This window comes from Drosophila ficusphila, unplaced genomic scaffold (genome assembly GCF_018152265.1).
Source record: "Drosophila ficusphila isolate 14025-0441.05 unplaced genomic scaffold, ASM1815226v1 contig_106, whole genome shotgun sequence".
Classification (NCBI taxonomy): Eukaryota; Metazoa; Arthropoda; class Insecta; order Diptera; family Drosophilidae; genus Drosophila; species Drosophila ficusphila.
The window spans coordinates 9496058-9509611 of NW_025063993.1; the positions used below are offsets into that span (position 1 = coordinate 9496058).

General features: G+C 45.8%; 1 protein-coding gene across 1 annotated transcript in view; it reads left to right on the top strand.

Annotated features, from left to right (window-relative positions):
* Window positions 1–13554, top strand: part of LOC108096339 (dynein axonemal heavy chain 3) — a 35724-nt gene that overhangs the window by 12314 nt on the left and 9856 nt on the right. The window contains exons 22-36 of the mRNA XM_017197884.2: window positions 42–212; window positions 520–667; window positions 1056–1154; window positions 1224–1338; window positions 2494–2662; window positions 5783–5976; window positions 6773–6975; window positions 8320–8507; window positions 8819–8989; window positions 9253–10458; window positions 10523–10666; window positions 10792–10974; window positions 11493–11698; window positions 11763–12077; window positions 12324–12555. Coding sequence (XP_017053373.1) covers window positions 42–212; window positions 520–667; window positions 1056–1154; window positions 1224–1338; window positions 2494–2662; window positions 5783–5976; window positions 6773–6975; window positions 8320–8507; window positions 8819–8989; window positions 9253–10458; window positions 10523–10666; window positions 10792–10974; window positions 11493–11698; window positions 11763–12077; window positions 12324–12555 — 3744 coding nt within the window. The remainder of the gene's footprint in view (window positions 1–41; window positions 213–519; window positions 668–1055; window positions 1155–1223; window positions 1339–2493; window positions 2663–5782; window positions 5977–6772; window positions 6976–8319; window positions 8508–8818; window positions 8990–9252; window positions 10459–10522; window positions 10667–10791; window positions 10975–11492; window positions 11699–11762; window positions 12078–12323; window positions 12556–13554) is intronic.

The following is a 13554-nucleotide window of genomic DNA, read 5'->3' on the forward strand; positions in this document are numbered from 1 at the left end:
AATTCCGATTAATCCTGCAGCAACTTACCTTTGTCTAATAGGGCCTGGTGGAGATGTGGCTCAAGGAGGTCGAGATGGTGATGCTGGACAGCGTGAAGGAGCAGATGCACGAAGCCTGGGAGGACTACGCGATGGTGGAGCGCATCGCCTGGGTGGTCAGCTGGCCCGGCCAGGTGGTGCAGGGCATATCCTGCATGGCCTGGACCTACGAGGTGAGTTGGCAGCCGTTGAAACCGCGACAACCACAAGGACTGCGACCCGGGGACACAAATGTCCATCAGCCGCCTGTCAGCGGGGAGTTCTCTCTGTGCCGCTGACAGTGGGATTAGTCCGAGTTCAGCACCTCTGACCCCCTGCACCTTTCCCAGCGGGCTCCTTCTTTTGTGAGCGCTTCCCTTTTGGGATTTGACTTTGAGTGTAGTTCCTCCGTGTTCGGTAGAGCAGCGAAATTGAAAACCATATTTCGCTTTTTATTTGCTTCGCTTCGCTGCAGTTTCTCAGACACTTTTTTTCCGCCAGGTGGAGGAGGCCATCGAGACGAAGACGCTGCCGGCTTATTTGGAGAAGTCCAATCTGCAGATTGCCGACCTGGTGCAATTGGTGCGCACGGATCTGCAGGCTGGAGTCCGGATTGCCGTCGAGGCGCTGATTGTCCTGGACGTACACGGTGAGTCGAGGGGAGTGAACTGGAGTCGGAGTGGAGTGGGGGGAAATGCAAAGAACAATAAGAGGAATTTTAAATGTGGACCACCGAGCTTTAACCCGTATTTTAACGCTCTTTAACCTAACCGCAAACGCAGCACGTTTACATAATTAAATAGTGTTCAAGCCAAAACCGCAAGAGATCCGGTTTGGCATTTACCTTTTTTTCAACTATGCGTAGATTGTATTTATGTTTAAAATCGTTTAAGTTTCTGACATTGAATTGGGGTTTTATTATGTTTTAAACTAATAATAATTAAATATTTATGCACAAGTGAACATAAATTATAAATGATAAACACACGTCAAATTCAGTTAACTAATGTTAAAACAACAACTATTTTTTAATTCAGACCGCGATGTGGTGAAATACTTAGCAGATTGCAGGGTCGCCAACATCCAGGACTTCGATTGGATCTCCCAGCTGCGATACTACTGGAAGGTCAACGAGAGTGAGTTTACTTTGGGGCTCAATGCTTCAACTGAAAGACCACAACTATAAATCGGCGAATATTCCGCAGAAAACGAGGATTGGGTGTGCGTTAGCATGGTGGTCACAGATGTGGAATACGGCATGGAATACCTGGGCAATCTGCCCCGACTGGTGGTGACTCCCCTCACCGATCGTTGCTACCGGTGGGTACAACCTATAGCCTATATATCTTACACAAATCCCACAACCCCCGGCCACTCCGCACCTGCATCCCCCGTATGAATATCGAAAATATTAATTGACAAACCGTTGCAAAAGCTCCCCTCCGCCGCTCACAGCATCTAAAAGTCAGACGAGAAAGCAGCCACGTTTATTGGGAAAATATTTATTTTATTTCGGTGCATTTTAAATTTATTTTCATTTTTCAAACAAAATACGCAAAAAGAGCTGAAAACCTTTTTGATGTTTAAGCTGCCTACGACAAACACACAATAACAACAACAATTACAACAAGGGCAGCAACAACAAAGGCGGCATATTCAGGACTAAGGGAAGGACACACAAACTGGCAGCAGGCTGGCAGGCAGGCCGTCGTTGGCAAGCCGGCAGAAAGGACATTTTAATGGGGTTTCCGATAAAACTTTTATATTAAACAAATAAATCAATGTTGGACAGTTTTTCACACACACTCACACACACACACACACGGTACACTAACACTCACACCCATGCATGGATAGTTAAAAAAAGGAGGGAAAACAGACAAACAAAAAACGTAACCGAGTGTATATAGATATTTGTACGGTTATGCCGGAAAAGCTAAAAAATATATGCACAAGCAACCGAAGTGGGGACACTGCCAATATGATAAAAATATGAACTTGCAAAACAAGCGGCAAAAATAAGCAATGTGTAAAATGATTTTCGTAGGTGGTTAGTCGAATGAAGAAGCATACTCAAATGTGTGGCTAGAGGATTTGTATGGGTAACATATTTTTAATTGAATAATTTTCAAAAGTTATAAACTAGTCCTGCTATAGATTCTCTGAAAAAATATCTTAAAATCAATATAGAAAAAAAATAGGTATTAAATGTACGAACTATTGAACATTTTAGTTTGAATCCCCTCACTTTTTATCTCAGTTCATATACCCAACCCCCTTGGACCTTCTATGTGGGTCAGCAAAAACTCCCATAAATGACAATTTTCTAAGCTGCAGCCGTGAAAAATGAGAAAAAATGCAAAATAGATATTAAAAGAGTGCCCACAGCATTTGCCCATCCCATCCATCAATTCTTTGTTGCCATTCCGCACTAAAAAGAATCCATTTTTTCCCTAAATTCCGATTCGATTGCAGCACACTGATGGGCGCACTGAAGCTCTGCTTGGGAGGAGCACCCGAAGGACCTGCCGGCACGGGAAAGACCGAGACCTGCAAGGATCTGGCCAAGGCGGTGGCCAAGAAGTGCGTCGTCTTCAACTGCTCCGACGGACTGGACTACAAGGCGCTGGGCAAGTTCTTCAAGGTAAGAGCCCCTCATTCGGGGAGATACAGATACAGAGATACAAAGATACGGAGATTCTAGACTCCACATTAGAGCGTCGTGCTGTCTGCGATTTGCTGCCCGACTGCTTTCTAATTGATGGCCCCGCAAAGCGAATCGAGTCGAGTCGAGTGGAGCACATTAATCAGGCAAAGAACTCGTCTTGATGCGGCGGCACACGCAACAATCGTGACTTTCAATACCGCACGAGCATAGTTAATTGGGCTCATGTCAGACACACTGGAGCCGACTTTCGGTGCGCCCTTCAAACTTCCCACTCCCCCTGCCCGACTATATGTTTATTGAAATTTATGCAACTCCCGGGATAATCGTATTTTCCCCTGGCCGTTGACTAATTAGGCAGTTTGCGAAAGTAATGGCCGGCCACCCTTCCCTTTTCCACGGACTCTTAACTTTCGTGCGCCTCCACCGCTCTAGTTTATGCAAATTTTTATTTGCAGGTCGTTAACCGTAGCCTCCTGGACACTTCCCCCCACCCGTTGCCGAAAACACACGCACATCTTAAGTGGGTGCTGAAATCTTGTAGTAAAATTTATGTTGCCATAGGGCCCTAATCGCTTAATACGCTCACACGGCTAATTGCATAATAGTTCCTAAGCCCCTAAAACAGAGAGAGAGGTAAGGCCATAAACACGGGAGCCACTCGATGATGCTGATGATTGCGATGGCGATGTGGTGGGTTGAGGTAAAGTGATCTCCTAGAGTTCTTGTTCATTTGCATGGGATTTGTATTAATAACGCCGACCCGACCGACAACTTTAGTTTAGTTGCGTCGATAGGAGAGCCCATAAATTGCCATCGCGCTGCTCAATTTAAATTAATGAATTTATGCGATTGGGATCCACTTGAGCTCGGACATTTGTTTGCTCTTTTTATTGCTTAATTTGGGTCTCGGCGTCTAGTTTAGATGATGTGGAGTCGAGTCGAGTGGAGTCTGGTTTTAGAAAGTCGTTCTGCGCTTTGTCACCAACTGGATTGGCATTTGTTCTAATAATCTCTAGGAAGTCGTAAATCTCCAGCGCACGATGCCCACCCACTCCGCCGGTTTTCGGAGTGGTTTGATCTCCAGTTGCCGGGCTGGGAATGTCTGCTAAACAATGTTGCGACAATAAAATAATTTGCAATTGACAAAATATGCGAAGTATGCCAGAGAAATGCCTGAGCGAGCCAGAAGTAATCGTAAATAAATTAAATGCAAATAAAATGGCCACAACAATGGAAGCTGCAGCGAACAAAAGACGCATCCATTGGCTGGCAAAAAGTTATCGCAGCGGCGGCAGGATGGCTTCAATTTTAGTATAGTTGATGTGGTGGGAAGAGTTCTAGTTTTTATGGTTAGAGAAGGTACACCGAATAGAGAAACCATGCATTTAATATTTAGCTAAAGCTTGAGAGAAGTAGATAGGGACTGAAAATTTATACGATGTAAAGTTAAACATGTTCATTTAAAAATATTTATTATTATTTTACTTATTTCTAAGTGAACGCATTTTTAAGGGTGCATTTTCAAGTTTACAAAAGTCTGTTGTTTTTTTTGTTGAATTTTCGTATACAATATGAATACCTGGACATAACTACCCAGATACTTTGCATCACTGTTCAGTCGCCATCGGCGCCAAACCGCTCTCAATGGAGTTCAAAGTGTGCAAAGGCAACAGCCACCTTTTTTCCGTGCTTCATCGAGTTGCGTTGCCCTGGCCAAACAGGTCCTAACACAACAGCCCCACCTCCGGGAACTCCTACTCCACCTCCAGAATTCGCTGCACCATCTGCACCACTGGTGGCACAGAGGCGCTAATTGTACGACGGTCTGGCGAAGCGAACCGGGTGTAGGGACAACAGTGACTGCAAAAAGCGTGCGAACGCGCAACAGTATGTAAACTCTTTGTGTGGAACAACAGGGAGGCGAAAAGGGGGCGTGGGTCCTAGCATAAGGACCAACAAACGCCACTTGCCAGGCGGCATCTCTGAGGTGGTCAAGTGGGTGCCCCGCGCACCGTCAAGAGCAACAGCTGTCCAAAGTTCAACTATTGATAGGAGATTCTGCTTATTTTGATCGGGTGTCTTATAGTAGTTCAACCACTTTGCATCTAAACCAGTTTTAGCTAAATAATAATAATATAAGTTAAGGTATAAATTCTCTACAAATTCATAAAATGAATGGTAGATGCTGGTACGAATCTTAACAAATATTGTTTTATAATTTCCCCATCTCTTTTATCTTTTTAGTCAGATTCGTTTAATACTTTATATATTTTTTGTTTTTTATTGAATGGCTGGCTTTCTATATTTTTGTCGCTGATTCAGTAATTGAAAACCGTAAGGAACACCAAAAGAAATCAGTTCGTTAGCATTGCTCATATTTTCTGCAGCAGTCGTGCACAAAGGATTTCCCTAATTAGGGGAAACTCGAACCTTTTCTCGGGCTAACTGTGGAAACCCGGGTGCATTGCCGAATGGCAGCTCGCAGGGACATATCATTGATAGATTCCGACCGGCCACGCCCACTCCGCCATCGATCCCGGCATATGGCACTTGCAGCCAGGTCAGCCCGATGCTTTGGCGTTCTGTTTGTGCTGCTCCGGGGTGTTGGGATGTGGCAAAGTGGGATGTGCAGGCTTCCAGCTGGGATAAAACAGCATATTTATTGCAACATGCAAAAAGGAAGCATATCAAAGGTTCGTCCTCCTGCCCCCCAGAATCCAGAATCCAGAATCGAGAACCTGAAAACGGAAACCAAGCCATGAGAAAGAGAAAATAATGTTTATGCTGCTGTTTGCTTTTTCCACTTTTCCCCATCGAACGGGATTCTCTCTGTGTGTGTGTATTCCGTGTGTGTGTGTGTGTGTGTGTGTGTGTGTGTGTGTGTGTGTGTGTGTGTGGATATTTCCCTTGCACTCTTGACCAGGAATTTCTGTTTCTATTTGTGTGCTATTTTTTTGCAGCCCTATTCGGGATTGTTCGCCGTTCTGTGTGTGTGCTGGTGTTGTTTTGACTGCTCCCATACCATCCCATAGCATCCCATAGCATCCCATCCCATTCGATCCACTCATCCTATCCATTTCTACGGATTCCTTGCAGGGCTTGGCACAATCGGGCGCCTGGGCCTGCTTCGACGAGTTCAATCGCATCGAGCTGGAGGTGCTCTCCGTGGTGGCGCAACAGATCCTGACCATCCAGCGGGCCATTGGACGCAAGGTTGTGAAATTCTTTTTCGAGGACACGATGCTCAAACTGGATCCGACTTGTTCCATATTCATAACCATGAATCCCGGGTGAGTGGCGTGGTTTTTTGGCCAGAGTGTCTGGTTGCCAGGACTCTCTCCCGTTTCCGAATGTCCGAATGCTGGGAACAGCAGCTGCGGTTTCACGCATCGCATTTTTTCCGCACTTCCTTTTTCTGTGAGGGGGGAGAGCACTGGGCATTTGAAAATACATTTAGTTACTTTGTAAGCCTACCATACGGCAGATATGCGACAGTTATGGCCAACACGGCGGAGCGGAGCGGGCTATTAGCCACCCACTCGGAGGTGGACGGAGGAACGCACTGCGTTCCGATATTGGTTGTTATTGCGTTATTGGAGATTTTCCCATCGGGATATTTATTGCCTTAGCATGCATGTGGAACAGCTGCGACAAACATGCATATTAGCCGGGCTCTCGGAATCGTTGCTTTTCCTGCTCCTCTCCGGCCGTAACTGATTGCGCCATTCAGCGAAGGTCTTAATTTCGATTGGACGTCGCTTTTGCTTTGCCATTTCTGCCGACTAGAAGTTGGCTTTCTTTTTCCCATTTTCCTCTGCTGCTCTGCCGCTCTGGCTCTCTGTTTTTCCTGCCTGCCTGCCAATTTGTCACGCAACCAGACGTTCTTAAAAGCAGTCACTCATATTGGTTATTGGCCATGGGCCAGGAAAATGGGAAAACGGGCGAGCTGTGCGAGGAGCCAGTGTTTAGTATTTATGCCATTAGCACTTGCACTTTGATGAATTTGATTGCCCTCCGGGCTCTAATCCGGTGTCTTTCATTCGGTCCCTCCTCTTTCGACTCGTCCTCATTTGATTTTTCCATCAGCTACGCCGGACGAACGGAGCTGCCGGACAATCTGAAGGTCCTCTTCCGCACGGTGGCCATGATGGTGCCGGACTACGCCATGATTGGCGAGATCACCCTCTACTCCAACGGGTTCGACATGGCCAGGAACCTCTCCCAGAAGATTGTGCAGGCCTACAAGCTCTGCTCCGAGCAGCTGTCCTCGCAGTCCCATTACGATTACGGTGAGTTTGGAAATAATTCTTTAATGGCAGAGCTTTTAAATCAAAAGAAAAACAAAGTGTTGATTGGTTTTAATTAATATGTACCCTTTTGTAAAATTGACGTCAATTGAAAGCGGTATATCTTACCAACATACAAAAGGCACCTTCTTTTCCCACGAAATCCGGAAACTCCCATGCACTTTGGCATAAAAACGGCATAGCATGAAGATGGCATTGGACAGGAACTGGTCAAGGAGCACGGATGCGGCTCCACCTGGCTAATAAGGCGCAAAAGTAGTCAACAACACGTGTTTTTTTCCATCTGTTTTTTTCCAGGCAGCAGTACAACTTTTTAGGGGGATCAGTATGGTTTTCAGCGAGGGATTGTGGAGCTCGGGCTCCAACTTTCCGGATGTCTCATGTCCTTCGTGCGTGTCTCCTTCCCTCGCTCCGTGCGTCCTTCTGCTTGTTTCAAGGCAAAGATATTGCTCCTTTTACGACGTAACATGTCATATGACATTACAACATGTCTGTGTTTGCCACTCCGTCCGGGCTTTCCACTCCGACCCGCTTTTCCATGGATGTGTGTGCGTGTGCATCTTTGTCCGGCCGTTGGCTGCAATTGCAGGAAGGCAGCTGTGTGCAAGTTTATGTGCAAAGTACATTTGATCAGTATCTTATTTTGAGTTTAAATTGAAAAACTTTCTTGCAAGTTTGCTGCGCTTTTGTGTTGCGTGTGTGAGAGACAAATGGCACATAGACACACACATTGTATTTGCCGCTCTGCCAAGTAATAATAAAAACTATTTGTACATTTAGTTCCCCTCCCACACCCACACCCACTTGCACTCTCACTCGCATCCCGGCGAATCCTGTCCAGCTGTTTTTTGCAACGTTGCGAAAGTTTAGCATTTCCCTGGCGCTATAATGAAGCCAGGATGCGAAGGGAATGGCCTTTCAGCCGGAGCAGGACTTCAGGTAGGACGACCGACCGGCTGGTCGACGCCATCGGCAGCTCGGCATCTCCATTGCCATCGCCATCGCCATCGAGAAATACCTGAAGCTGCGGGACTCTACGTTGAGTTATGCGCTCGCATAACTGTCAAGCTAATGCCCCAAAAACTCCAACTTCCCACGCTTCCGCAGAACTCTGCCTTAAAAATTATACAGTTTTTCCACAAATTTTATACAAATTGAATAATCAATGCTCTAAATAACAACAATGGTATTATGGGTTGTTCGATAAAATAATACTTAGGCATCTTTGACTTCTTAAGAAATTTATAAACATTTTTATTGGGTTCCTAAATCTCATTTCATGACTGGTTCTTTTCATCTATGCTTCACTGTTATTTTATTTGGCAGGAATGCGCGCCGTGAAGTCGGTCCTGTTGGCCTCCGCCTCGCTGCGACGGCTGTATACTGACCTGCCGGAGCCGGAGATTGTCCTGCGTGCCATCGTCGATGTCAATTTGCCAAAATTCCTGGAACAGGACATCTCCCTCTTCATTGGCATCTACATGGATCTCTTCCCCGGCGTCGAGCTGCCCATGGTGAGCAATATTATCTTCATCTGTTCGAATCAATTAACATTCTTCAGGTGTAATGACCTGCAAGCGCCGCCAATTAATTTGATAATGGCTTTATGGTAAATAAATAAAAAGGGCATTGACAGTAGGTGGAGGTTAGCATAATGAATATTCTATGCTCTGTAATTGGGATAACTACGTGGTATACTTATTAACCTACTCCTTTATTTGGGTTTTTTCCTTTGATCCAGAAGTATTTAAAATAAGCCTCTGAGGCATTTATTAACTGCCTGCATACCATTTTCCGCTTTTCATGTATTATTTACGCCGGACAGCCGCAACGTGGCGACATCCTCAAGTGGCTGCACATCAACCTGGAGGATCGGAATCTGCAGGCGACGCCGTGGTATTTGGAGAAAATTCTGCAGATATACGAGATGTTGCTCGTGCGACACGGCCTGATGATTGTGGGTGGTCCGATGGGCGGAAAGACCACCGCCTACCAGGTGAATATATGAGTTTCAGTAATACTCCATCCACACGCTTATTAATTTCACCGGCCAGCCAATTAAATGGGCTGGAATTAATGAGTTAACAAACGACTCAATCTGCACCGAAAAAAAGTGATTACAGAGTAATTCAAAAGGAAAAACTTATTTTCTTGCTTAAAAAGAAATTTTAGCTTTAAAAAATACAACAGAAAATTGTTCAATACTATTTAAAACTATATTATTTTTATTTATTATTATTATTTTATTGAATACAACAGATTTTGGCCCAGACATTGCGCAATGTTGCCAACGACGAGGAGGCGACGCTGAAGGAGTTCCCGGTTGTGTTCCGCATCATCAACCCGAAGGGCATCACCATGGGCCAGCTCTACGGTCGTTTCGACCCGGTTTCCCACGAGTGGTATGACGGGGTGTTGGCCAAAACCTTCAGGGAGCAGGTGCAAGGACCCAAGGGCGAACGAGCCTGGGTGATGTTCGATGGACCCGTGGACGCGGTGTGGATCGAGAATCTGAACACCGTGCTGGACGACAACAAGAAGCTCTGCCTGATGTCCGGCGAAATCATGCAGATGACCAAGCTGATGAACATGATGTTCGAGCCAGCGGACTTGGAGCAGGCTTCCCCGGCCACCGTTTCCCGATGCGGAATGATCTACATGGAGCCATCTCAGCTGGGATGGAGAGCCCTCCACAAGAGCTTCACCAATGTCCTGGTGAACAAGGTGGGCCTGAGTGATATCTACATGACTCTGTTCGAGGACATGACGGAGTGGCTGGTGCCGGCAGCCCTGGAATTCCTTCCTCAGTGCAAACAAATGCTGGAACTTTCTCCCATTTACCAGTATCAGACTTTCTCCAGGTTTTTCCTGCACTTTCTGGAGAAGCACAAGAACTTCAATCAGGCTTGGTTCCAGCAAATGTTCCTCTTCTGCTTTGCCTGGGCTTACTGCTCAGCCCTCACGGGTCAGGGTCAGAAGACTTTCGATGCGTTGCTGAGGAAGGTTATCTACGGTTCTAATGACAACTATCCGAAACCCAAGTACTTCTCCCTGAATCGCGGTCAAATGTTCCCCGAGAAGTTGCTCTTCCTCGACTACCGATTCGATGAGGCGGAGAACTGGTGGACCTGGCAGAAAAGCGATGACAGTTCGGGAACCACTGCCACATTCCCCGAAAATGCTCAAATCAGCGAACTGATTGTGCCCACCAAGGAAACGGGTTATATATCCTATTGGCAGGATTTCTGTATTTCAAAATCATACGCCATGTTGGTCGTCGGACCCACGGGCACGGGAAAAAGTGCAATAATAACGAGCAACATTTTGGCCATGCCCAAGTTCGCTAATCTGGTTAACGTCATCAACTTTTCGGCTCGAACCTCGGCTCAAATGGTGCAGGATACAATCATGAGCAAGTTGGACAGGCGGCGCAAAGGAGTTTATGGACCTGCCCTCGGCAAAAAGGTTTTAAAGGCTGCTAATTTGTAGTGATTTGCACTAATAACCTTTCTGAAAACCCCAATTAAAGTGCACTGTGTTCTGCGATGATGTGGCCATGCCCTCGAAGGACACCTATGGCTCCCAGGCTCCACTGGAGTTGCTCCGCACTTGGCTGGATCACGGATATTGGTCGGACCTCGTGGACACCACCAAAATCGAGCTGGTCGACATGGTAGGTGGAGTTGCCAGTTGACAACTTATTCCGTACATAAACTGGCCGTAAGTTATCTGAAAAGTTTTCATATTTGCCTCCCCGCTCTCCCCTTTCATCTATGATTCGCCGGATTCGCCGGACAGACTCTGATATGCGCCATGGGCACTTTGGGTGGCAGTAACTTCATTTTTCCGCGTCTCTATCGCCACATGTTCGTGGTGGCCGTCGATTCCTTTGAGGACTCCACCATCGTTCGAATATTCACAACGATTGGTGATTGGCATTTTGCCAAGGGTTTCCCAGAAAAGGTGGCTCTGCTATCCCGCGTACGTACCTCAAACTCCCAGCCCAAAACAACAATACACAGAGAGAGAAACAGTTTTAAGGGTATTCTTTTCATATCAGTTTGAATGGAGTATAACTTAGATAGAATTCCTGGATAAAAAACATGTAGATATGTATCTGCCATTATAACGTTTTATTTCAGACAATCTTTTTGCGATAGAAATCATACACCAACATTTTTGTTTGTTTAAAGAAACGGCTTTCTTTTTTAAGCCTTTGCTCTGGCCAATTTGTATTCGTGTAAAAACCACACGCAGAATGCGACCGGAGGATGATTGTCTGGTCAGCGGAGTCAATGGTCCATCCATGTGTCGTCTGGCGTGCTTGGCTGGCATCCAAGCGTTGGGTACATAATAAAATTAAAATGGCGTATTTTATAGCTCCATTTCCCCAAAACTTTGACTGTTTCTCTTCCTCCGCTGTGTGTGTGTGAATGTGTGTGTGTTGTTGGGGCTGTTTTTATTGTACCTTTTGTGGCACGGGTGTTATCCTTTCGCAGGGCTTATCGGAGGCCATGGTCAGTGTGTACCGCGAGGCGATTCGCAACTTCCTGCCCACGCCGGCCAAGTCGCACTACTCCTTCTCCCTGAGGGACATCACCCGCGTCTTCCAGGGCATCGTGATGGTGCCCCCCAAAAGAATGCCCGATCCCGAGAAGCTCGGTCGCCTGTGGGCCCACGAAACCTATCGCGTCTTTTACGACCGGTGAGTACTCACACCTCCATCTGATAGATGGTGTTTAATGACTTGGGAACTCGTTGTTTTTTAGTTTGGTGGACCAGCGGGATCGAGATCGTCTGCTGCTGATGGCCATCGATGCCTGCAAAACCAATTTGCGATTCCCCCTGGAGCAGGCTTTTGGCGAACGCATCGAGCCCGGCGAGAAGCTCACCGACAACGATCTCCGCAACCTCTTCTACGGCAACTACATGGAACCGGATGCCGAGCCCAAGTTCTACGATGAGGGGGAAACCTACGAGAAGCTGGAAAAGCTGATGAACTACTATCTCAGGGAGTACAACTCCTTCTCGAGCACGCCCATGGATCTGGTCATGTTCCGGTTCGCCATCGAACATGTGAGCAGGTATGTTGATAAAATAAATTATGAATTCCATATCTAAAATATTTTGCAAAGGAAATGTAATGATTACTGTATTTGCATACTCTTGAAATTAATATAATTTTATTTATAAATGTTTGGCTAGTAATTTTTCGTTATTTTAAATTTATAAAATGAAATACAAAAATGTCTCTATGTAGTAATTTCAAAAATGTAATTAATTTATGGCGGTCTAGTTTTAAATTTAAATAAATAAATTTAATTTTTTAGAGTTTCCCGAGTGCTGCAGATGCCGCGTGGCAACATCCTGATGGTGGGCATGGGCGGATCAGGACGTCGAAGTTCCTGTCGTCTGGCCGCCTATATAGCCGACTGTCGATTGATGACGGTTCAGGTTTCCAAGAGCTACACCATCATGGATTGGCGCGACGACCTGAAAAAGATTCTGATGTCGGCCAGCTTCAATCTGAACCACACCGTGTTCCTCTTCTCCGACGCACAGGTGAGTTGAGTGGAAACCAATTCTTGTTAAAAGACAGAGTGGTGGGTTAATGGTTGATGTGGATATGCTAATCCATCAGAACGGCGTTTTAATAAGGTTGTAAATCGGCTCGACATCAAAATTAAACCCTGACTGGGAACAACAAACCCATAAAGTCTCGACTCCGACTTCTCAGTAATCTGAGTATGTAAATTGATAAATTAAATTGACATTAATTTGAATACTCTTTGAAATACAGCCGAGTTTGAAGAGAGAGAGAGGGAGGGATTGGTTATCTGCCCCAAAATTTTGTCGCACGAGCGTCGGGTCAATTAAATTTGGCTTGATTCAGTTTTCAATACGGAAGCTCTCATTGTTTTGGCAAAATTTGCATTTATAATTAGGTTAATTGTTGAACTAACTTGATTATTGCTCGGCAATTTGTATAGGCAGCGGCTCAAATTATGGCAAATCAAGAGCACATGAGTGGGCTTCAGAAAATTGCCAACGAAACAAAGGCCAGCGTTCGGTGTCGCACCCTGCGTCCATATTAAATGTTGGTCAATAAATTAGCATGGACAAATTCCAATCGATACGCATGCCGAACAATATGCAGGTGTTTACACATTGTTGCTAAACATAATAATTCTCCGTATTCGCCTAATGCGCCCTTTGTCCACCGTAGCCGCTTGACCATGAAGCGTGACCAAAAGTAGAAAACCGTATACGAGTCTAAGAAGCCATTTGACCGGATTAAAACTGCTTTAATTCTGTTTGCCCAAAACTCTGCAAAGCCATTGCCATTGCCGTTGCCGAGACCAAATCGGATTGAGGCCTCCCCTTGTCGGTTCGATCGAAACTCTTCGGTGCATTAGAATGTTTTCGGCATCCCTGGGCGGTCCAATCAAAGATTTATTTCCCCTCCGCAGTCGTCTGTCTGTGCCAACAAAGCCCCATGCAGATATTAATTAACAATTACACCGAAATGACCAACGTGTGCCGACTCCTCCTGCTCAGGGC